This window comes from Mytilus californianus, unplaced genomic scaffold (assembly GCF_021869535.1).
Source record: "Mytilus californianus isolate M0D057914Y unplaced genomic scaffold, xbMytCali1.0.p SCAF_14, whole genome shotgun sequence".
Taxonomy (NCBI): domain Eukaryota; kingdom Metazoa; phylum Mollusca; class Bivalvia; order Mytilida; family Mytilidae; genus Mytilus; species Mytilus californianus.
The window spans coordinates 29,464,211-29,486,885 of record NW_026262626.1 but is presented as its reverse complement, the minus strand read 5'-3'; the positions used below and the strand labels follow the sequence as shown (position 1 = coordinate 29,486,885).

The following is a 22,675-nucleotide window of genomic DNA, read 5'->3' as shown; positions in this document are numbered from 1 at the left end:
TGGTTTTAATATGTCGGAGGAGTATGATGTAGGTGATTAGTAGGTTATGCTGTACTGTTGTTTGTCTTGGTTTTTAAATGTCGGAGGAGTATGATGTAGGTGATTAGTATGTAATGCTGTACTGTTGTTTGTCTTGGTTTTTACATGTCGGAGGAGTTTGTTTGTCTTGGTTTTCACATGTCGGAAGAGTTGGATGTAGGTGATTAGTATGTTATGCTGTACTGTTGTTTGTCTTGGTTTTTACATGTCGGAGGAGTTGGATGTAGGTGATTAGTATGTTATGCTGTACTGTTGTTTGTCTTGGTTTTTACATGTCGGAGGAGTTGGATGTAGGTGATTAGTATGTTATGCTGTACTGTTGTTTGTCTTGGTTTTTACATGTCGGAGGAGTTGGATGTAGGTGATTAGTATGTTATGCTGTACTGTTGTTTGTCTTTGTTTTTACATGTCGGAGGAGTTGGATGTAGGTGATTAGTATGTTATGCTGTACTGTTGTTTGTCTTGGTTTTTACATGTCGGAGGAGTTGGATGTAGGTGATTAGTATGTCATGCTGTACTGTTGTTTGTCTTGGTTTTTACATGTCGGAGGAGTTGGATGTAGGTGATTAGTATGTCATGCTGTACTGTTGTTTGCCTTGGTTTTTACATGTCTGAGGAGTTGGATGTAAGTGATTAGTATGTAATGTTGTAAGGTTGTTTGTCTAGGTTTTTACATGTCAGAGGAGTTGGATGTAGGTGATTAGTAGGTTATGCTGTACTGTTGTTTGTCTTGGTTTTTACATGTCAGAGGAGTTGGATGTAGGTGATTAGTATGTAATGCTGTACTGTTGTTTGTCTTGGTTTTTACATGTCGGAGGAGTTGAATGTAGGTGATTAGTATGTAATGCTGTACTGTTGTTATTTTGGTTTTTACATGTCAGAGGAGTTGGATGTAGGTGTTTAGTATGTTATGCTGTACTGTTGTTTGTCTTGGTTTTTACATGTCGGAGGAGTTGGATGTAGGTGATTAGTATGTAATGCTGTACTGTTGTTTGTCTTGGTTTTTACATGTCAGAGGAGTTGGAAGTAGGTGATTAGTATGTTATGCTGTACTGTTGTTTGTCTTGGTTTTTACATGTTGGAGGAGTTGGATGTAGGTGATTAGTATGTTATGCTGTACTGTTGTTGTCTTGGTTTTTACATGTTGGAGGAGTTGGATGTAGGTGATTAGTATGTAATGTTGTACTGTTGTTTGTCTTGGTTTTTTACATGTCATAGGAGTTGGATGTAGGTGATTAGTATGTTATGCTGTACTGTTGTTTTTCTTGGTTTTTACATGTCTGAGGAGTTGGATGTAGGTGATTAGTATGTTATGCTGTACTGTTGTTTGTCTTGGTTTTTACATGTCGGAGGAGTGGGATGTAGGTGATTAGTATGTTATGCTGTACTGTTGTTTGTCTTGGTTTTTACATGTCGGAGGAGTTGGATGTAGGTGATTAGTATGTTATGCTGTACTGTTGTTTGTCTTGGTTTTTACATGTCGGAGGAATTGGATGTAGGTGATTAGTATCTTATGCTGTACTGTTGTTTGTCTTTGTTTTTACATGTCGGAGGAGTTGGATGTAGGTGATTAGTATGTAATGCTGTACTGTCGTTGTCTTGGTTTTTACATGTCGGAGGAGTTGGATGTAGGTGTTTAGTATGTTATGCTGTACTGTTGTTTGTCTTGGTTTTTACATGTCAGAGGAGTTGGAAGTAGGTGATTAGTATGTTATGCTGTACTGTTGTTTGTCTTGGTTTTTACATGTTGGAGGAGTTGGATGTAGGTGATTAGTATGTTATGCTGTACTGTTGTTGTCTTGGTTTTTACATGTTGGAGGAGTTGGATGTAGGTGATTAGTATGTAATGTTGTACTGTTGTTTGTCTTGGTTTTTTACATGTCATAGGAGTTGGATGTAGGTGATTAGTATGTTATGCTGTACTGTTGTTTGTCTTGGTTTTTACATGTCTGAGGAGTTGGATGTAGGTGATTAGTATGTTATGCTGTACTGTTGTTTGTCTTGGTTTTTACATGTCGGAGGAGTGGGATGTAGGTGATTAGTATGTCATGCTGTACTGTTGTTTGTCTTGGTTTTTACATGTCGGAGGAGTTGAATGTAGGTGATTAGTATGTTATGCTGTACTGTTGTTTGTCTTGGTTTTTACATGTCGGAGGAGTTGGATGTAGGTGATTAGTATGTTATGCTGTACTGTTGTTTGTCTTGGTTTTTACATGTCGGAGGAGTTGGATGTAGGTGATTAGTATGTTATGCTGTACTGTTGTTTGTCTTAGTTTTTACATGTCGGAGGAGTTGGATGTAGGTGATTAGTATGTTATGCTGTACTGTTGTTTGTCTTGGTTTTTACATGTCGGAGGAGTTGGATGTAGGTGATTAGTATGTTATGCTGTACTGTTGTTTGTCTTGGTTTTTACATGTCGGAGGAGTTGGATGTAAGTGATTAGTATGTTATGCTGTACTGTTGTTTGTCTTGGTTTTTACATGTCGGAGGAGTTGGATGTAGGTGATTAGTATGTTATGCTGTACTGTTGTTTGTCTTGGTTTTTACATGTCGGAGGAGTTGGATGTAGGTGTTTAGTATGTTATGCTGTACTGTTGTTTGTCTTGGTTTTTACATGTCGGAGGAGTTGGATGTAGGTGATTAGTATGTTATGCTGTACTGTTGTTTGTCTTGGTTTTTACATGTCAGAGGAGTTGGATGTAGGTGATTAGTATGTCATGCTGTACTGTTGTTTGTCTTGGTTTTTACATGTCGGAGGAGTTGGATGTAGGTGATTAGTATGTTATGCTGTACTGTTGTTTGTCTTGGTTTGAGGATTTGGATGTAGGTGATTAGTATGTTATGCTGTACTGTTGTTTGTCTTGGTTTTAACATGTCGGAGGAGTTGGATGTAGGTGATTAGTATGTAATGTTGTACTGTTGTTTGTCTTGGTTTTTACATGTCAGAGGAGTTGGATGTAGGTGATTAGTATGTTATGCTGTACTGTTGTTGTCTTGGTTTTTACATGTCGGAGGAGTTGGATGTAGGTGATTAGTATGTTATGCTGTACTGTTGTTGTCTTGGTTTTTACATGTCGGAGGAGTTGGATGTAGGTGATTAGTATGTTATGCTGTACTGTTGTTTGTCTTGGTTTTTACATGTCGGAGGAGTTGGATGTAGGTGATTAGTATGTTATGCTGTACTGTTGTTTGTCTTGGTTTTTACATGTCGGAGGAGTTGGATGTAGGTGATTAGTATGTTATGCTGTACTGTTGTTTGTCTTGGTTTTTACATGTCGGAGGAGTTGGATGTAGGTGATTAGTATGTTATGCTGTACTGTTGTTTGTCTTGGTTTTTACATGTCGGAGGAGTTGGATGTAGGTGATTAGTATGTTATGCTGTACTGTTGTTTGTCTTGGTTTTTACATGTCGGAGGAGTTGGATGTAGGTGATTAGTATGTTATGATGTACTGTTGTTTGTCTTGGTTTTTACATGTCGGAGGAGTTGGATGTAAGTGATTAGTATGTTATGCTGTACTGTTGTTTGTCTTGGTTTTTACATGTCGGAGGAGTTGGATGTAGGTGATTAGTATGTTACGCTGTACTGTTGTTTGTCTTGGTTTTTACATGTCGGAGGAGTTGGATGTAGGTGATTAGTATGTTATGCTGTACTTTTGTTTGCCTTGGTTTTTACATGTCTGAGGAGTTGGATGTAGGTGATTAGTATGTCATGCTGTACTTTTGTTTGCCTTGGTTTTTACATGTCTGAGGAGTTGGATTAAGTGATTAGTATGTAATGTTGTACTGTTGTTTGTCTTGGTTTTTACATGTCTGAGGAGTTGGATGTAGGTGATTAGTAGGTTATGCTGTACTGTTGTTTGTCTTGGTTTTTACATGTCTGAGGAGTTTGATGTAGGTGATTAGTAGGTTTTGCTGTTCTGTTGTTTGTCTTGGTTTTTATATGTCGGAGGAGTTGGATGTAGGTGATTAGTAGGTTATGCTGTACTGTTGTTTGTCTTGGTTTTTATATGTCGGAGGAGTAAGATGTAGGTGATTAGTAGGTTATGCTGTACTGTTGTTTGTCTTTGTTTTTAAATGTCGGAGGAGTATGATGTAGGTGATTAGTATGTAATGCTGTACTGTTGTTTGTCTTGGTTTTTACATGTCGGAGGAGTTTGTTTGTCTTGGTTTTCACATGTCGGAAGAGTTGGATGTAGGTGATTAGTATGTTATGCTGTACTGTTGTTTGTCTTGGTTTTTACATGTCGGAGGAGTTGGATGTAAGTGATTAGTATGTTATGCTGTACTGTTGTTTGTCTTGGTTTTTACATGTCAGAGGAGTTGGATGTAGGTGATTAGTATATTATGCTGTACTGTTGTTTGTCTTGGTTTTTACATGTCGGAGGAGTTGGATGTAGGTGATTAGTATGTTATGCTGTACTGTTGTTTGTCTTTGTTTTTACATGTAGGAGGAGTTGGATGTAGGTGATTAGTATGTTATGCTGTACTGTTGTTTGTCTTGGTTTTTACATGTCGGAGGAGTTGGATGTAGGTGATTAGTATGTTATGCTGTACTGTTGTTTGTCTTGGTTTTTACATGTCGGAGGAGTTGGATGTAGGTGATTAGTATGTCATGCTGTACTGTTGTTTGCCTTGGTTTTTACATGTCTGAGGAGTTGGATGTAAGTGATTAGTATGTAATGTTGTAAGGTTGTTTGTCTAGGTTTTTACATGTCGGAGGAGTTGGATGTAGGTGATTAGTATGTTATGCTGTACTTTTGTTTGCCTTGGTTTTTACATGTCTGAGGAGTTGGATGTAGGTGATTAGTATGTCATGCTGTACTTTTGTTTGCCTTGGTTTTTACATGTCTGAGGAGTTGGATTAAGTGATTAGTATGTAATGTTGTACTGTTGTTTGTCTTGGTTTTTACATGTCTGAGGAGTTGGATGTAGGTGATTAGTAGGTTATGCTGTACTGTTGTTTGTCTTGGTTTTTACATGTCTGAGGAGTTTGATGTAGGTGATTAGTAGGTTATGCTGTACTGTTGTTTGTCTTGGTTTTTATATGTCGGAGGAGTTTGATGTAGGTGATTAGTAGGTTATGCTGTACTGTTGTTTGTCTTGGTTTTTATATGTCGGAGGAGTAAGATGTAGGTGATTAGTAGGTTATGCTGTACTGTTGTTTGTCTTTGTTTTTAAATGTCGGAGGAGTATGATGTAGGTGATTAGTATGTAATGCTGTACTGTTGTTTGTCTTGGTTTTTACATGTCGGAGGAGTTTGTTTGTCTTGGTTTTCACATGTCGGAAGAGTTGGATGCAGGTGATTAGTATGTTATGCTGTACTGTTGTTTGTCTTGGTTTTTACATGTCGGAGGAGTTGGATGTAAGTGATTAGTATGTTATGCTGTACTGTTGTTTGTCTTGGTTTTTACATGTCGGAGGAGTTGGATGTAGGTGATTAGTATATTATGCTGTACTGTTGTTTGTCTTGGTTTTTACATGTCGGAGGAGTTGGATGTAGGTGATTAGTATGTTATGCTGTACTGTTGTTTGTCTTTGTTTTTACATGTCGGAGGAGTTGGATGTAGGTGATTAGTATGTTATGCTGTACTGTTGTTTGTCTTGGTTTTTACATGTCGGAGGAGTTGGATGTAGGTGATTAGTATGTTATGCTGTACTGTTGTTTGTCTTGGTTTTTACATGTCGGAGGAGTTGGATGTAGGTGATTAGTATGTCATGCTGTACTGTTGTTTGCCTTGGTTTTTACATGTCTGAGGAGTTGGATGTAAGTGATTAGTATGTAATGTTGTAAGGTTGTTTGTCTAGGTTTTTACATGTCAGAGGAGTTGGAAGTAGGTGATTAGTATGTTATGCTGTACTGTTGTTTGTCTTGGTTTTTACATGTTGGAGGAGTTGGATGTAGGTGATTAGTATGTTATGCTGTACTGTTGTTGTCTTGGTTTTTACATGTTGGAGGAGTTGGATGTAGGTGATTAGTATGTAATGTTGTACTGTTGTTTGTCTTGGTTTTTTACATGTCATAGGAGTTGGATGTAGGTGATTAGTATGTTATGCTGTACTGTTGTTTGTCTTGGTTTTTACATGTCTGAGGAGTTGGATGTAGGTGATTAGTATGTTATGCTGTACTGTTGTTTGTCTTGGTTTTTACATGTCGGAGGAGTGGGATGTAGGTGATTAGTATGTTATGCTGTACTGTTGTTTGTCTTGGTTTTTACATGTCGGAGGAGTTGAATGTAGGTGATTAGTATGTTATGCTGTACTGTTGTTTGTCTTGGTTTTTACATGTCGGAGGAGTTGGATGTAGGTGATTAGTATGTTATGCTGTACTGTTGTTTGTCTTGGTTTTTACATGTCGGAGGAGTTGGATGTAGGTGATTAGTATGTAATGCTGTACTGTTGTTTGTCTTGGTTTTTACATGTCGGAGGAGTTGGATGTAGGTGATTAGTATGTTATGCTGTACTGTTGTTTGTCTTGGTTTTTACATTCAGAGGAGTTGGATGTAGGTGATTAGTATGTTATGCTGTACTATACAATAGTTTTGTGATTCCTGCTATCCATTTTATGTATATTGATTTTCAAGATATCTGGCCTTAAAAGAAATAGTTAAAAAATTTATGTGTGATCATTACCTACAAAAATATAAAAGAAATATTTCATAAGAGTCTCCAAAACCTTAAATGGAGGTCATCATGTCAAAATGTTCCATCTTTCTATTGAACAACAGATGAAGAAAGTTGTAAAATCCACACATATATCATAATGCATATCCACAAGAGACATTTAAACATGACATATTAGTACACTGTGACAAAAAACTTTTTACTCTTTTCAGAAACCTATAATTGTATATCAGTGACATTTTGTCAGTGCAATCTCCTTGTATGATACAACAATTTAAATCATGTGAGAACTGAAGCATTGGTTACTGGTACTCTCAGGGACAAGAACAACCATGGTATAGGCCCATGTAGTACCAGTAATATGAACATTTGACACCTAGTTTTTTTTTTAAATAACTACTTATGAAGAAGAAGAAATTTGAAAACAGTTACATATTGTCAAGACAAGTAATTTCAATAGTTAAATGAGTACTTTCTATGACTTAAAGGTAAATGAATGGTCTTCATGATACCTTTACAACTTCTACTTGTACTTCTTCTGATAATGTTGGTGTACAAAATACTGCATTTAATACTTGTATTGGCATCCAGTATTCTTCACTCTCAGTTTCAATACTAGAGCAAAAACGTTCATCTTCCAACATTTTCTGAAACAAAAAAGTTTTATCTTACTTTGAACAAGAAATATCTTCCATGTTATTTGTTGTTTTATGAATTCTGTGGTGATAATTTGATTAAACTAAATGCACTGTATGCATACATGTAGTTCACAAAATTACCTTACTCCCTTTTTCACAAAATCCATGTTTTCCCCAAAACACATTATGATGAATAAATAAAATAGTAGGTACAAATTGCATTTTGTTCCAAACATTTGAAAAGTTTACTGGAATCATTTTCATTAATTTCCGACCGATGGATATCCCTATCACTATAAATTAGCACTGTGCTCAATAATAGTAACTGTTTACTAAAAATGATATGTGAAGTATATCTTTTCAAAACTACAGTTTCTACTCATGAGGGGTAATAAAAAATATTATTATACCTCAAAGTATAATTGAATAAATCTATTGGCTAATAAAAGATCACTTGGTTTGAATTGATTTGGATATTTTTGTTTAAATCGACAGGGCCAGTAAATAACCTTGACAAATTGTACCGTATGGTGAATAACCCTATTATTCACTGCCATTGAATGGGGTTATTACTCACAGTATTTTAAACCAATAGAAAACTCGCAGTTCACACATATGATTTCAAACTGTGTAGTGACATTTAATGTGAATTTAAATAAAAGTTAAAAAGTGAAATTTTATATCACTTTTTGCTATTTTTTTTTTATTATTTGGTAATTACATAAATAATACTTGTTAATTTTTGTCTTTTTCCACAGACCAAATTGAATGCCAATATTTGTTCGGTATAACAGTTACGGCTCTATGAGTCAAGTCCAAGGGGAATACCCTTCAGCAGAAATTTTGAATATCCCCCATCTCAGAGGGCCATAACTATATTGTGAGGGGAGAGAAGAAGAGGGTTCTAAGAAGGAAAAAATGTATGGTTGATTTGGTATCAATTGAATGATTTAAGATAGAGCAAATGCTTGAGAATTGTTAATCTGTAAATGGAATGTCAGAAATCCTGACAATGTTTAAAATACTATAAATTCAGAAATTATTGCATATAAAAACTAGAGGCTCTCAAGAGCCTGTGTCGCTCACCTGTATTTACTGATGCTTTGGAAATCATGTAAAATAAGGTTAAAATCATAATTAATAGTATTAGATATTAGATATTATAATGATATCTAAGATAATAACAAAATCTGCAAAATTTTTGTAAAATTACTAACTCAGGGGCAGCAACCCAACAACGGGTTGTCGGATTCATCTGAAAATTTCAAGGCAGATAAATCTAAAACTGATGAACATTTTTGCCACCTGTCAGATTTGCTCTAAATGCTTTAGTTTCAGAGATATAAACCAAAAACTGCATTTTACCCCTATGTTCTATTTTTAACCAAGTCGGCCATGATGGTTGGAAGGTGGGGTCATCGGACAAATTTTTTAAACTAGATACCCTAATAATGATTATGGCCAAGTATGGTTAAATTTGTCTCAGTAGTTTCAGAGAAGAAGATTTTTGGTCATGACAACTTATTTGTAGATCTTACTTTGCTGAACATTATTGCTGTTTACAGTTTATCTCTATCTATAATAATATTCAAGATAATAACCAAAAACTGCAAAATTTCCTTAAAATTACCAATTCAGGGGCAGCAACCCAACAACAGGTTGTCAGATTTGTCTGAAAATTTCAGGGCAGATAGATCTTGACCTGATAATCAGTTTTACCCTATGTCAGATTTACTCTAAATGCTTTGGTTTCAGAGATATAAGCCAAAATCAATTTACCCTTATGTTCTATTTTTAGCCATGGCGGCCATCTTGGATGGTTGGCGGGATCATCGGACACATTTTTTAAACTAGATACCCTAATGATGATTGTGGCCAAGTTTGGTTAAATTTGGCCATGTGGTTTCAGAGGAGAAGATTTTTGTAAAAAGCTAACGACGACGGACGACGACAACGATGACGACAGACGACGGACGCCAAGTGATGAGAAAAGCTCACTTGGCCCTTCGGGCCAGGTGAGCTAATAAGAAGATGTGGTATGATTGCCAATGAGACAACTCTCCACAAGAGACCAAATGACACAGAAATTAACAATTATAGGTCACTGTACGGCCTTCAACAAATAGCAAAGCCCGTACTGCTTAGTCAGCTATGAAAGGCCCTGAAATGACAAATGTAAAACAATTCAAACTAGAAAACTAACGGCCTAATTTATGTACAAAATAATGGACAAAAAACAAATATGTTACACAGCAACAAACGACATTTATTATCGCAATTTTTGAAAAATGAACAAAAGTGTGAGATTAATTATTGCAATTTCAGGAAAATCTGCATACAGATATATGTATCAGATTTCAGAATGCAAGTTCTTATTATTGCGATCATCAGCTAGTCCCAATATTCACATTCATAAAAACCTCGAATAATTTCTGAATTTACAGTATGGGTTAGGTAGTGTTTTACCAACACAATAGGAGTTCTGATCCTCTGGGAATTTATTTTTTTACAATGCCCCTCTGAAATATTTTTACTTTAAATGTGAAATGCCTTAAAAAAGCAAGTGAATAAACATGATGAAGTCAATACATTGAAAATTTGCTGTAAGTGAAAAATTCAAAGTTATCTGTTCAAATATATATTTGATCTAATGATAAAATGTGTATCTATCTAGTTACTTCAGTTCCTTTACCCTCATTTAGTAATAACAGTATAAACTAATGAGAACTATTACATCAGGTGTTAATGTCACATACAAACCTGAATGCCATGTAAAGAATGTGTGCCTAATTTCTTAGATTTGGATTCAATTGCTAACTGGAAAGGTTCTAGACATTTTTCTCTCAGTATATGTGCCGGAGTCTTTGAAACTTCATCCTTATTGCTAAGAATATCTGAAAAATAATCACCATAAATATATCCTTATACCTTAACTTCATTTGTTTTTCTTTTGTCCTTCAAATCTACAGACTTATTTCCAATATCATACATAGCTGTCAACTGACCTGTATTCTGCGGGTTACACCAGAGAATTTCTCCCTTCACAAGGGATTTTTTAAATACCCGCCGGGTATTCAAATAACCTGGGATTTTAGAAAATGACCTGTTTTCAACCGTATTTCTGATCGGTATTGTTTCCGGTATTCAGAAGTCAAATATACTTTCAGTTTTCTCTGAGTTTTTCCTTTGAAAAGTTAAACAATTGAAATTAGAATTTGCTTATTTACCATGCCAATGACAGCTACCAAAACATTACATTTGATTGAAAAGTAACAATTCGAGGATTATTTGTTAATTGTACCAAAGAAAGTTGAAGCCAGTCAAGCTTGACATACAATTCTATGTCCTGATTAAAAGATTTGCAGTTCCAATATCCTGTAAAAATCATTTGAAAACAATTTCAACCTTTTAATACATTTCTGTTGGAGAGAATAATTTTGTTATCACTTAAATGTAAAAGCTTTAAATCAAATCCACATGCTCTAGATATTACACTGAAAGAAAACACACTAACTTCTTTCTATTTATCTTCCTCCTGTGTATAGGAGCACATTAGCTATAATTGATTTATAATTACATGTATAACTGGGGTTTATGACATTCATTAATAAAAAGAAGTCAACTAGTGTGAATAAAACAATAAAAGGGCATTGGTTTAGAAAGATATTAAATTAATGATAAATATTGATATACTGGTACTTAACAAATTCAAAAGTGATTATGTTTAGGAAACTCAGTGGTACATGTATACTAAAACTTTGTTCTCTGCAAATGATTGGTCGAAATTTAATTAGGAAGTCAAATTTTCTTAGGTTCTTCTGTATTTCCTATTGTGATGTACTGTGACGTCATGAAAAAAGGTGACCATGCCTGATGACATCACATATAAAGAACACAACTTTCTGCAAATCTTTGAAAAGAAAGGATAAACTTTGTTTACACACCATCTAAAAATCATTAGAGAAACAGATTCCACCACTATAACTCGTGTATTACGATATTTCTCCACTCTCAACAGTTAAATTCTATTATTTAAAAAGCTTGGCAAAACTGTCTAGAGTGGAAAAATATCGTAACACACTTGATGCAGTGGTGGCATCTATGTATATTATTTTCAAAATCTTAATAAAATCAATTATTAAAATAAATCAGCATGAAGTTTAAACTACTTTTTAAATTGAAATTAATAATATGTTCATCACCTTCAGGTTGAAAGGTACACTTCCAGGACCATTGTCAACAAACATTGATGGTCTTGCCTTTTAAGTTTGGAAAGCTTTTCAAATGGTTAATACTCATTATAACGAATTTGAAGAAATTCAAGAATATTATTTTAACAAGAGTGCATACGCTGAAATGTCTCGCCTTCTTTACTAATCATTGATATTATGTTGATAGTCCTAAATATAAAGCTTTCTTACAACTGTCACATAAACTTAACATTAACCAAGAAAACTAAACATTGACCAATGAACCATGAAAATGAGGTCAAGGTCAGATGAACCATGCCAGGCAGGCATGTACAGCTAACAATTCTTCCATACAACAAATATAATTGACCTATTGCTTATAGTTTAAGAAAAACAGACCAAAACACAAAAACTTAACACTGAGTAATGAACTGTGAAAATGAGGTCAAGGTCAAATAAAACCTGTGCGACTGACATAAAGATCATAAAATATTTCCATACACCAAATATATAGTTGACCTATTGCATATAGTATTAGAAAAAAAGACCAAAACTCAAAATCTTAACTTTGACCACTGAACCATGAAAATGCGGTCAAGGTCAAATGACACCTGCCAGCTAGACATGTACACCTTACAATCATTCCATACACCAAATAAAGTTGACCTATTGCTTAAAGTGTAAGAAAAACAGACCAAAACACAAAAACTTAACATAAGCAATGAACCTTGAAAATGAGGTCAAGGTCAAATAAAACATGCCAGACTGACATGTACATGATAAAATATTTCCATACACCAAATATAGTTGACCTACTGCAAACAGTATTAGAAAAACAAACCAAAACACAAAAACTTAACATTGAGCAATGAACCGTGAAATGAGGTCAAGGTCAAATAAAACTTGCCAGACTGACATGAACATCGTACAATATTTCCATACAACAAATACAGTTGACCTATTGCATACAGTATTAGAAAAACAGACCAAAACACAAAAACTTAACTATGACCACTGAACCATGAAAATGAGGTCAAGGTCAGATGACACCTGCCAGTTGGACATGTACACCTTACTATCATTACATACACCAAATATAGTAGACCTATTGCTTATAGTATCTCAGATATGGACTTGACCACGAAAACTTAACCTTGTTCACTGATCCATGAAATGAGGTCGAGGTCAAGTGAAAACTATCTGACGGGCATGAGGACCTTGCAAGGTACGTACATGTACATACCAAATATAGTTATCCTATTACTTATAATAAGAGAGAATTCAACATTCCAAAAAATCTGAACTTTTTTTAAAGTAGTCAATGAACCATGAAAATGAGGTCAAGGACATTGGACATGTGACTGACGGAAACTTCGTAACATGAGGCATCTATATACAAAGTATGAAGCATCCAGGTCTTCCACCTTCTAAAATATAAAGCTTTTAAGAAGTTAGCTAACGCCGCCGCCGGATCACTATCCCTATGTCGAGCTTTCTGCGACAAAAGTCGCAGGCTCGACAAAAATAATGATGTTGCATTGACATTCACCCTACAAATGCATCTTCTATATTCAATGGAACAGCTATTTGTCCACATTAATTTTATTTACAAAGCACTTAAAGAGACGGAGGACTTAAATGAACCATTTTAGATTTACCTAATGCTGTTTTGCATGCTTGCTTGATGTTTGTATGCTTCGTTGATGACACATCTGACAAAAGCTGTTTTAAAATGTCTTCCATAAGTAATGTTGCAATCTGAAATAAATTTGTAAACTGCTGTATTAAATAAGGAGATGTGGTATGATAGCCTTTGAGACAACAATCCAACAGAGTACAAATGACTGTAACATTTATATGTCGGCCTTATTGTCAAAAGTTGCAAACAAGCTCCTGTCATTGTACACTTCTAAATAAGTCACCTTAGAAAGTACAATATTAAACACAAGACTTCTGAACACTAAAATATCATTAAAACAATATATTTAAACACACATTTATAATTGAAAAATTTGTTTTAAGCAACGAAACTGTACCAAACTCTAACAATACTATTACCTGCAGAGATCTGGAAGTTCGATGTTCAGTTGTTACATGTAATATAAAACCACTTTTACCATTAATAATTGACTTAAAAAGATTTCTATTTAATCAAAAAACATTATGAACAATATTTTATTGTTATTAACACAAATAATCTGTTAACTCACTTTTTTGCTATTTTGATAGTAAAATACAAATGTTGAAATCAAAATAGCAATAATTTAACATGTAAGTTATGCAAAATATTCAAAGTCAATGAACCATGACTGAAGGTACAGGGCAAAACAATCTAAATGGAAATGAAATGCCAATACTTATATTACTGCATACCAAATATCATTGACCTACCCCAAAACTGACCTAATCACAAACTATTACATGTAAACTAAACAAAAGTTTCTAGGTCAATTGACTATGACTGAGGTGGTGGGGCCAAATTATCTCCATAGAAACGAGATGTGCCAATGCTAATACAACTGCATACCAAATATCGTTGGCCTATCCCTAGTGGTTCCCAATAAACTGACCTAATGACAAACTAATTCATGTAAACTAAGCAAAAGTTTCAAAGTCAATAGACCATGACTGAGGTGGCAGGGCCAAATAATCCCCATAGAAATGAGATATGCCAATGCTTAATCAACTGCATACCAAATATCATTGGCCTACCACTAGTGGTTCCCAATAAACTGACCTAATGACAAACTAATACATGTAAACTAAGCAAAAGTTTCAAAGTCAATAGACCATGATTGAGGGGCAGGGCCAAATAATCTCAATGGAAATGAGATGTGTCAATGCTCATACAACTGCATACCAAATATTATTGGCCTACTGCTAGTGGGTCCCCATAAACTGACCTAATGACAAACTAATACATGTACATGTAAACTAAGCACAAGTTTCAAAGTCAATAGACCATGACTGAGGGGGCTGGGCCAAATTATCCCCATGGAAATGAGATGTGCCAATGCTAGTACAACTGCATACCAAATATCATTGGCCTACCACTAGTGGTTCTCCATAAATTGACCTAATCACAAATTAATATATTCTTGACAACGTGGTCGCTGCCGCCCACAACAGCATACCTATGTCTCGCTTTTTGACCCAGTCAAAGTGAGACAATAAACCAATTTCAGGCCACCAGCCTCAAATTTCTATTTTGTACCCATTATCGTAATCTATTCTTACCCTATGGGCCAACTGTGTTAAGGCCAAAAAAAAATAATACACGTGTTTCTGCTAACCCTACCTACCCTAATTTTTAGTGCCTAGTAACACTGCCTACCCTAACACTTTTTATGCTATTTTGGAACAAGTACTGTTAAAGTCAGACTGATTCCCTAGTAGTAACCAGCTAAAAAATGTTTGTAAAATAAAATGATATTGCCTACCTACCTACCCTATTTTTTTCAGCATGTTAGCGGAAACACATATATTATTTTTTTTTGCCTAATAACAAAAGAAGAACAAAGTTCCAATGTCCCCCGCGTATTTTATCTGTCCAAGGTACAAGGGCAATAACTAAAAAAAGCACTTTTTTTTTGTTCTTTAAAACTTGAGAGAAATGAAGGCTTCAGAGCAAATGCAATGTGATTTCCATTATAATTTATATTTCCAAGGGCATAACTCGTTAAAAATATTTGATCAGAACTTATTTTCGAAAGTGTCAAAGACATTGCTGATGTAAACCTATGATATAAGTTTCATAAAATTCTGGCAAGAATACTCTGAACACATGAGAGCGATAACATTGCAATTTTCCATAAAATCAGTATTTTCAAGGGGCATAACTCTTTTAAAAATAATTGATGATATAAAGCTATAATGTAAGTTTCATAAAAATCTGGCAAGAATTGTAAACATAAGAGCGCTCATAAGGCAATTTTCCATATAATTAATATTCCATAACTCGTTGAAAATTATTGATCGGCACTGATTTTCAAATTCAACCAAGACATTGCTAATATATTAAATAAATTAAGTTTCATACATTTTTGGCAAGAATTGTACATATGAGAGTGCTAATAATGCAATTCTCCAAATAAATTATATTTCCAAGGGGCCTAACTCTTTTAAAAATAATTAATCGGCTCTGAATTTCGAACTCATCTAAGATATTGCTAATATAAACCTATGATATAAGTTTCATAAAAATCTGGCAAGAATTGAACACATGAGAGCGCTTACGATGCAATTTTCCATAAAATTAATGTTTCTAAGGGCATAACTCTTTTAAAAATAATTGATCAGCACTGATTTTCGATCTTGTCCAAGACATTGCTGATATAAACCTATGATATATGTTTCATAAAAATCTCGCAAGAATTGTACAAGTGAGAGCACCGACAAGACCGGACAGACGGATGGACAGACAGACTGAAGGACGGACGCCCGGTATTTCCTTATCCAATAAAATAAATTTTTTGTTCATAATGTGTTTTTTTGATTAAATACAAACCATTTCGTACCTTATGGAATAAATATATGTTTACAATTTTGTATCCTATATTCGTAAATCGTTGAAATTTTGTACCAACATCAGTATTGGATATTTTGTTAACACAGATTTATAATTAAAACTAGATCTGTCGGAATGATATCTCTGCTATTCAATTCTTACCTGCTTCAGGTGTACGGAATGGTGATGTAAGCATAATAGGCATGGCTAAAAAAGAGGGAGTTGGTAATAAATTCCCGAAAAAACTTAAAAGGGCTTGAGTTGATAAGGGATTCTGAGGGGGCCAAATCAGAAAATCGCTCTGGACTCAGAATCCCAAAAGGGATTAGCATACATGTATATATAAATCTTCCATAAGGTATGAAATGTCATACATATAAATTGTCCATAAGGTACGAAATGGAATGCATTCTTACAATACCATTTAAACGAATCTATTCGAGATCATTTTTTTTCCGATTACCATGTTTTTCGGAGTCACACCGCGTACCGCGGATTATACTCCCAATTTCCTCCAAAGATTCTCTCCCAACACCGTGTGGCTGTTTATTGGTTTATTGCCCATCGGATGTCCTAAAAATTAATGACGCGTGACAACATAATCAGATTAGCCAGATTATTTACCTATGTACATTTAATCGATCTTGATTGCACCTGTGTGCTTTAAAACACGGTATTAAATTTTAACAAATGTTTTCCTTTCTTTGACAGATAAAGATGTGACATTATCATTCAGCATAAGATAATTATTCTTATATGTTTTTGCCTTATGTCATTGTCATTTGAAATAAAACGTACAATCGAATAAAAATACGAAGAAAAAACTTATTTTGTATTTCTATTATAGTCTGGTCAGTTCTTTCAACAAAGACGATTTTACCACAATTAGAATATTTTATGACTTACTCAGTAAGCAATTTCAGGCGCATATTTATTTTGCAATGTAAAATATTATGTTTCACTACCTCGGTACATGACCGACTTGAATTATTTGAATTCCGAAAAGACACATCTATGGTTGAACAAAGGGAATAAGTTTTGTATGCATGCCCTTTATTCATGAAAAAAAAACACTGAGAGAAATTCCCCGCCCAGACACAACACAACATTCACAACTTAATTAATTATATGGAAACAAAAATCATCGTTTATCTCTGTTATTGATCTTTGATTATTTAAAAAAAAAAATTGGATGAGCGCAATACGTGTTTTACTGCTCGTTAAAAGTCCTTGGCGAAATGAAATAAAATGAACTATTTCAACAATTACTATAGAAAAAAATCAAATATATATAACTAAAATATTATAATGAAATTATATCGTGTACCCAGATGCTACAAGAAAATATAAGTGGACAGGATTTTAACGATCTACATATTTTCACAGAGGATCTCTACCAACGCCCAACTTAACGACATACATCATGTTTTCATCTACAATAAATTTATATTGTTGACCATGGACGTATAACTAATGTTCAGGTAGGTTTTGACTGATAAAAAACATAAAAAATAAAATAGTTAAAGAACTTAAGAAGACGTGTGTTCGTTTATTCAGAAAAGGATTATATTTTAGATTCCGGTTAATCAATTGTAAAAGGATCTTCTAGAGCCTCAATACTAACGTACAAAAATGTCAATCATTAATACAAAGCAACTTTAAAAACCTGAATGAATTTTCCCACGGTCGTTCAGAGAGGTCACCTGAGTTTACTGGTACGTGATATTATTTCCCACCATATAAAGATCTCGTGCTGTGGATAAAATTGATGTCAGCTATTTTCAGCATTTAATATTGTGAGCGAAGTCACACTGAGATGTGTATCGTGGAATTGTCTTCCCACGGCAAATTAATTTCTTTTAAGATCAAGTGCTGTCCAAAATACAACACACAAGTTTACATTCATTGTGCGGAAATAAATATTACTGTATGCAAAGAGGAGTCATTGTGCAGCTGTGGAAGTATTCCTGTTGTAGCCGAAATGTATTATTATCCTAAAGCAATGCCAACAAATCGTAAAAAGAAAATGCCGTAGACTTATTAAGCATAACGAATGTTGAATAATATTTTCTTTTTTACTTGTACATGTTGTATATACAAAACTTTGAGACACGTAATTTTCTTTAACTGCTCACATTTAATCAGCGGTAGTTTCCGTTTATTTTTACACAAGTATGTCCCTTTTCGTAAATGTTTTTTATAAAACTTTAATGCAATTGAAAGAACTAACAACAACATTTTGCTTTTAAATCTTTTATTTGTTTCAAGTAATTAGATAATCGTAAAAAGAAAATGCCGTAGACTTATTAAGCATAAGGAATGGTGAATAATATTTTCTTTTTTACTTGTATACAAAACTTTGAGACACGTTATTTTCTTTAAACTGCTCACATTTATTCAGCTTTGAAGTACAATTTCACGATTTTTTTCCACATTTTCCACAAAAGTTTATAAACCTTTATCGGTAATGTCCGTTTTTTTTTAAACAAGCAAGTCCATTTAGGTAATGATATTTTTAGATTAGCAAGCAAGAAATACGAAAATATTTTAACTTATTTTTAACACAAAAATTAAACTTAACCAATATAAAAAGACATTTAAAATTATACAATTGTTTGACACTTACATGTAAACTGGTACAGTAGACCGGAAATATAATTGTTTATGACATCAGGTAATCCAATTACCCTATCAGTCGTGTGCCGGCATAGATTAAAGTAGGATTAGGGCAATTAATTCCTCTGTGTTTGGAGTGAGCTCACCATCACAATTAACATTTACGCGATTTTGGGAGATATACTCCTAAATTCCTCCCAACATTTTGGGAGGAATATCGGAGTTTCTCGGAGTGACTCCGAAATTTTCCTTGGTGTAGGGTGTGGGAGAGCTGATCCGTTTGAATGGTACTGTATATTCCATAAGGTTAAAAAGTCAAGGTACGAAATGGATTTAGACAGGGTACAAAATAGTAAGGGTACGAAATGACTGGTTAAAAGTGTAAAAATCCCATTGGAGTCTGTTATAATAACAGACTCCAATACACCTTATCGCTAATCTCGCTTGACCCGAGAATCAGTCCCGCTCCAACTTTTGACGTCATACAACAATCACTTTTCCATTGTGGCGTCAGATGTTTTCTATTATGACGTCAAAATTTTACGGGAACTTGTGTGATGTCCAGTAATGGCGGACAAATAGCGATAAGGTGTATGAGGGTCGTAATGGGGGTACTTTCATTACGAATAACAGTAAAAAATCCGGCCATGATGTTAATGGTAATTTTTGGTGCATGACGATAAAATGAACACTGGTAAAATAATCGACTGATTTTGACGAATCATGTTGAATTCTTTCCAAAAATAACGATAACGGTTAATTATTTGAGACCTCTGACAAATCACGATAAGGATATTTTGACAAATCTCGATAAGGATATTTTGACAAATCACGGTAAAATTTTAACCAATTTGACGCTAACGGAAGCCGAAAATGACCGTTTGACGCCTGACGGTAAAGGGCATTCCTACCCTCTCCAAATGGCAAATTGCCTTTAATTGGCAATGGGTTATTTACTGGCATATTGCGGTTTTCTCAGCTAGTTACACTTACTTAATCGTCGTGTTAATAAACAATTATAATCTTTACTATGGACGGAGTACTCATGTTATATTATAAGCTTCATTCAGATAGTTCCTTTCTTTTTTTTAGACGATATTTAGCTTAAGTCTAAAATCTTTGCCAAATCATAATAATGCCGCTTACGTATGTATTAATACGATATTCACAACAACATTATTTCTCGAGTATATGCTTTGAAAATATTCTGGGAATAAATTTCTGTATTATTTTAGGTTTTCGTTCACCTATGTTTGCAATTTTATCCTCCTTCCTTTTTTTAATTTTTACATACATCATTAGAAAAAAATAACACGGGGGAAATCTGTTCCCGCTTTGGAGAGTCGTGAATGTTTTGTATGTTTCTTCTTTTACAAGGAGCACCACCATATCAGATCAGAGGGAAATTGAAATAAAGAGCAGTTACATGTTTCACGCTGTATGAACACAGCTTAATCACAAAGACCCGGTTAGCGATTAGCGATACATATAAGTTTAATTCTTGCATATGCCCTTTTATATCTTTTTAGCTATATGGTATAATTTCACAGGCACTTCACGGTATCTGAAAATATACCTATTACTTTAACATAACTATATTGAAGTATATGGGTAATTCTTTTTCAGTGACAAGTGCCTGTGATGGTATTACCAACTCGGAGTCTTATTCTTTTTATCATTTTTTAATTTACCTTTCGGGTATCTTTGTAAGTTCGTCATAGTCCTGAGGCTGATGGGAGAAAGCCGAAAGGTCCTACGACAAAGGATATTGACAAAAAAGCAATAACCTATGATCCATTTGGGAAACGACGTTAAAAACTTATGACACCATGATCAAAACGATTTGCACATGTCTGACAGTTTCCAACATATGAAACTACTATAATAATTAGCCTTTAGTGGTAAGCACAGCATTGTCTAAGGGGATGACCATTTGATATTCTGGGGGGGGGGGGGGGGGGGGGGGGCAGGAGGATTTTGAAAATAAATAACTGAGCCTTGATAATCACAAAAATAAATGGTTTGTTCTGTGGTAGTTCGAAAATAAATAATCTGACTTACAATGTATTGAAAATGAATAACTCGGCAGGTCTTTAAGCCATTTTATCAATGCTATTCGAAAGTATGAGGTGGCACCAGATTCTTCATAAAATTCATCTTTATTTCAAAAAAAAAAAATCGGGAAACACTTCCCAAATCTTTTAATAATAAAGGTATAAATATTATTTAGATATACTTGAAATGTCTGAAAATGGGTTTCATTTAACTTGAGTAAATTGGCCCAGGAACACTTACCTCACTTTTATTACAGGGCTGTAACTACATTGAGGCAAATGCCTTTATGTAGGAAATTTTAAAACCAAAAGCTTGTCTTCATATCAAATTGTTTTCACAGCGAGTGTTTGCAAGAAGCAAGTTCTCCCCACCTGTTTTTTCGGGATCAATGTTTCTTTAAATTTGTCTTTTGTTCATTGATTGCCCTTCTGTATTCTCTTAGTGTTGCATTCCTTTTGTGATTTAGTAATTTTGTTTTCAACTTGATCATGAGTTTTATTTTATTTAAGACTTTTTAGCTAATTTTACAACTTATTACTACTTTAAATTGTATCCCAGTTAAGAGCTACATCAAGTTGTAATTGAAATGTGTTATTAAAAATTACTTGACATAGTTATATCACTGATAATCAGCCCCCTCTTAACTTAATTTGAATAAAACCCCATATAAATGCATGCTGAAACAACAACAAAAAAAAAAAAAAAAAAAAAACAGCAGCCACATACTTAACTATGTGAATTACATTTTTACTTTATTCTTCATATTGGTCTTTTGATGTTGTAAAAACTTAAGTCTTATGCTGAATCTATACATTTTGCTTTGAGACCAAAATATTGTCAAAAATTTATTAAAACAGAACTTGCATTTTTAGAATAAGAAAGGGTCTGGGAACGCCCAGAAAGCACGATTTTGCATCATTTGTTCTATAGTTTCTTTGGGCCTTCAGCGGCTTCAAAACCCTTCAAAATTTTTTTGCCTCACTCCGCTCGGCATAAATATATTTGGCAATACTTTTAATAGAGGCTAGTCACAGCCCAACTCTAATACCATGTATGTATGCAATACATGTATATGCAGTTGGGAATATTCAGAAGATTCATTTCCACAGAGGATGATGATTAATTCTGATTAAATGGTACATTAATGACTTGACTGTACATGTATTATTTATAATAAAAAATGAATTTAAAAATTGTATGTTTTCAAATATTATTAATATAGTTATGAAAATAAATAATCAGTCCCTTGTTTTAATGAAAATGAAAAATCTTGCTTCAACAGTGCAGAAAATAAATAATCTGTCCTCTTAGTTTACAAAAATGAATAACCGATTCAAAACAAATCCTCCTGGCCCCCCCCCAGAATATCAAATGGTCGTCCCCTAAAACAAACTGAACCTACAAATATCTTTAGAAGCATTCATTATTAAAAGAATAAAATCTTAAAACATAAGATATACGGTGTAGTTATATAAGGATAGAATAATTCATCCATAAAACCAACTTCACAAAATTATTTCTGGAATGTTGAAGTATTTAGGGACGACATCAAAAGATCAATGTAGGATAAAAAAACTTAAATCAAATAGTTTGGGGGTGGGGGGTGGGTTAAAATTGCTGCAAATTTTGTTTATCCAAAATCGATTTTACATATATCCATATTGGTCAATCAATTTTTCTCAAATTAAGTTAAGAGGGGGGTGGGGGGACAGCGAAAAAACTATGTGATTTAAGTTTTTTATCCTACATTGAACTTTTGATGTTGTCCCTTATTTGCAAAAAGTTGTATTTTCGATCTCATCGAAACATCTTGATTGATTGTGCAATTAAAAAAATTCTCAAGACATTAATTTTTTCCCCGTGAATTTTCAAAGTTTTAGTTTAACGAAACGCTGAGCAGTTTTGAAAGTTGCTGAAGTCGATTTTAAAGAAAAAGACTCCCTGTTTACCAACATTTAACCAACATATGATGTGTGTATGGAACGCTTGAAATAAACATTGACAAA

At 34.1% G+C, this 22,675-nt stretch overlaps 1 protein-coding gene across 3 annotated transcripts in view; it reads right to left on the bottom strand.

Moving 5' to 3' along the window:
- LOC127724638 (brefeldin A-inhibited guanine nucleotide-exchange protein 3-like) overlaps positions 1-19,747 on the bottom strand; it is a 102,073-nt gene extending 82,326 nt beyond the window's left edge. For all 3 annotated transcript variants that reach the window (XM_052231648.1, XM_052231649.1, XM_052231650.1), the window contains exons 1-4: positions 19,608-19,747; positions 13,150-13,249; positions 10,062-10,195; positions 7,176-7,310 (exon numbers count right to left, since the gene is read on the bottom strand). In XM_052231648.1, the coding sequence (XP_052087608.1) occupies positions 7,176-7,310; positions 10,062-10,195; positions 13,150-13,234 (354 nt within the window). In that variant the 5' untranslated portion in view covers positions 13,235-13,249; positions 19,608-19,747. The remainder of the gene's footprint in view (positions 1-7,175; positions 7,311-10,061; positions 10,196-13,149; positions 13,250-19,607) is intronic.
- Between the last annotated feature and the right edge of the window lie 2,928 nt (positions 19,748-22,675).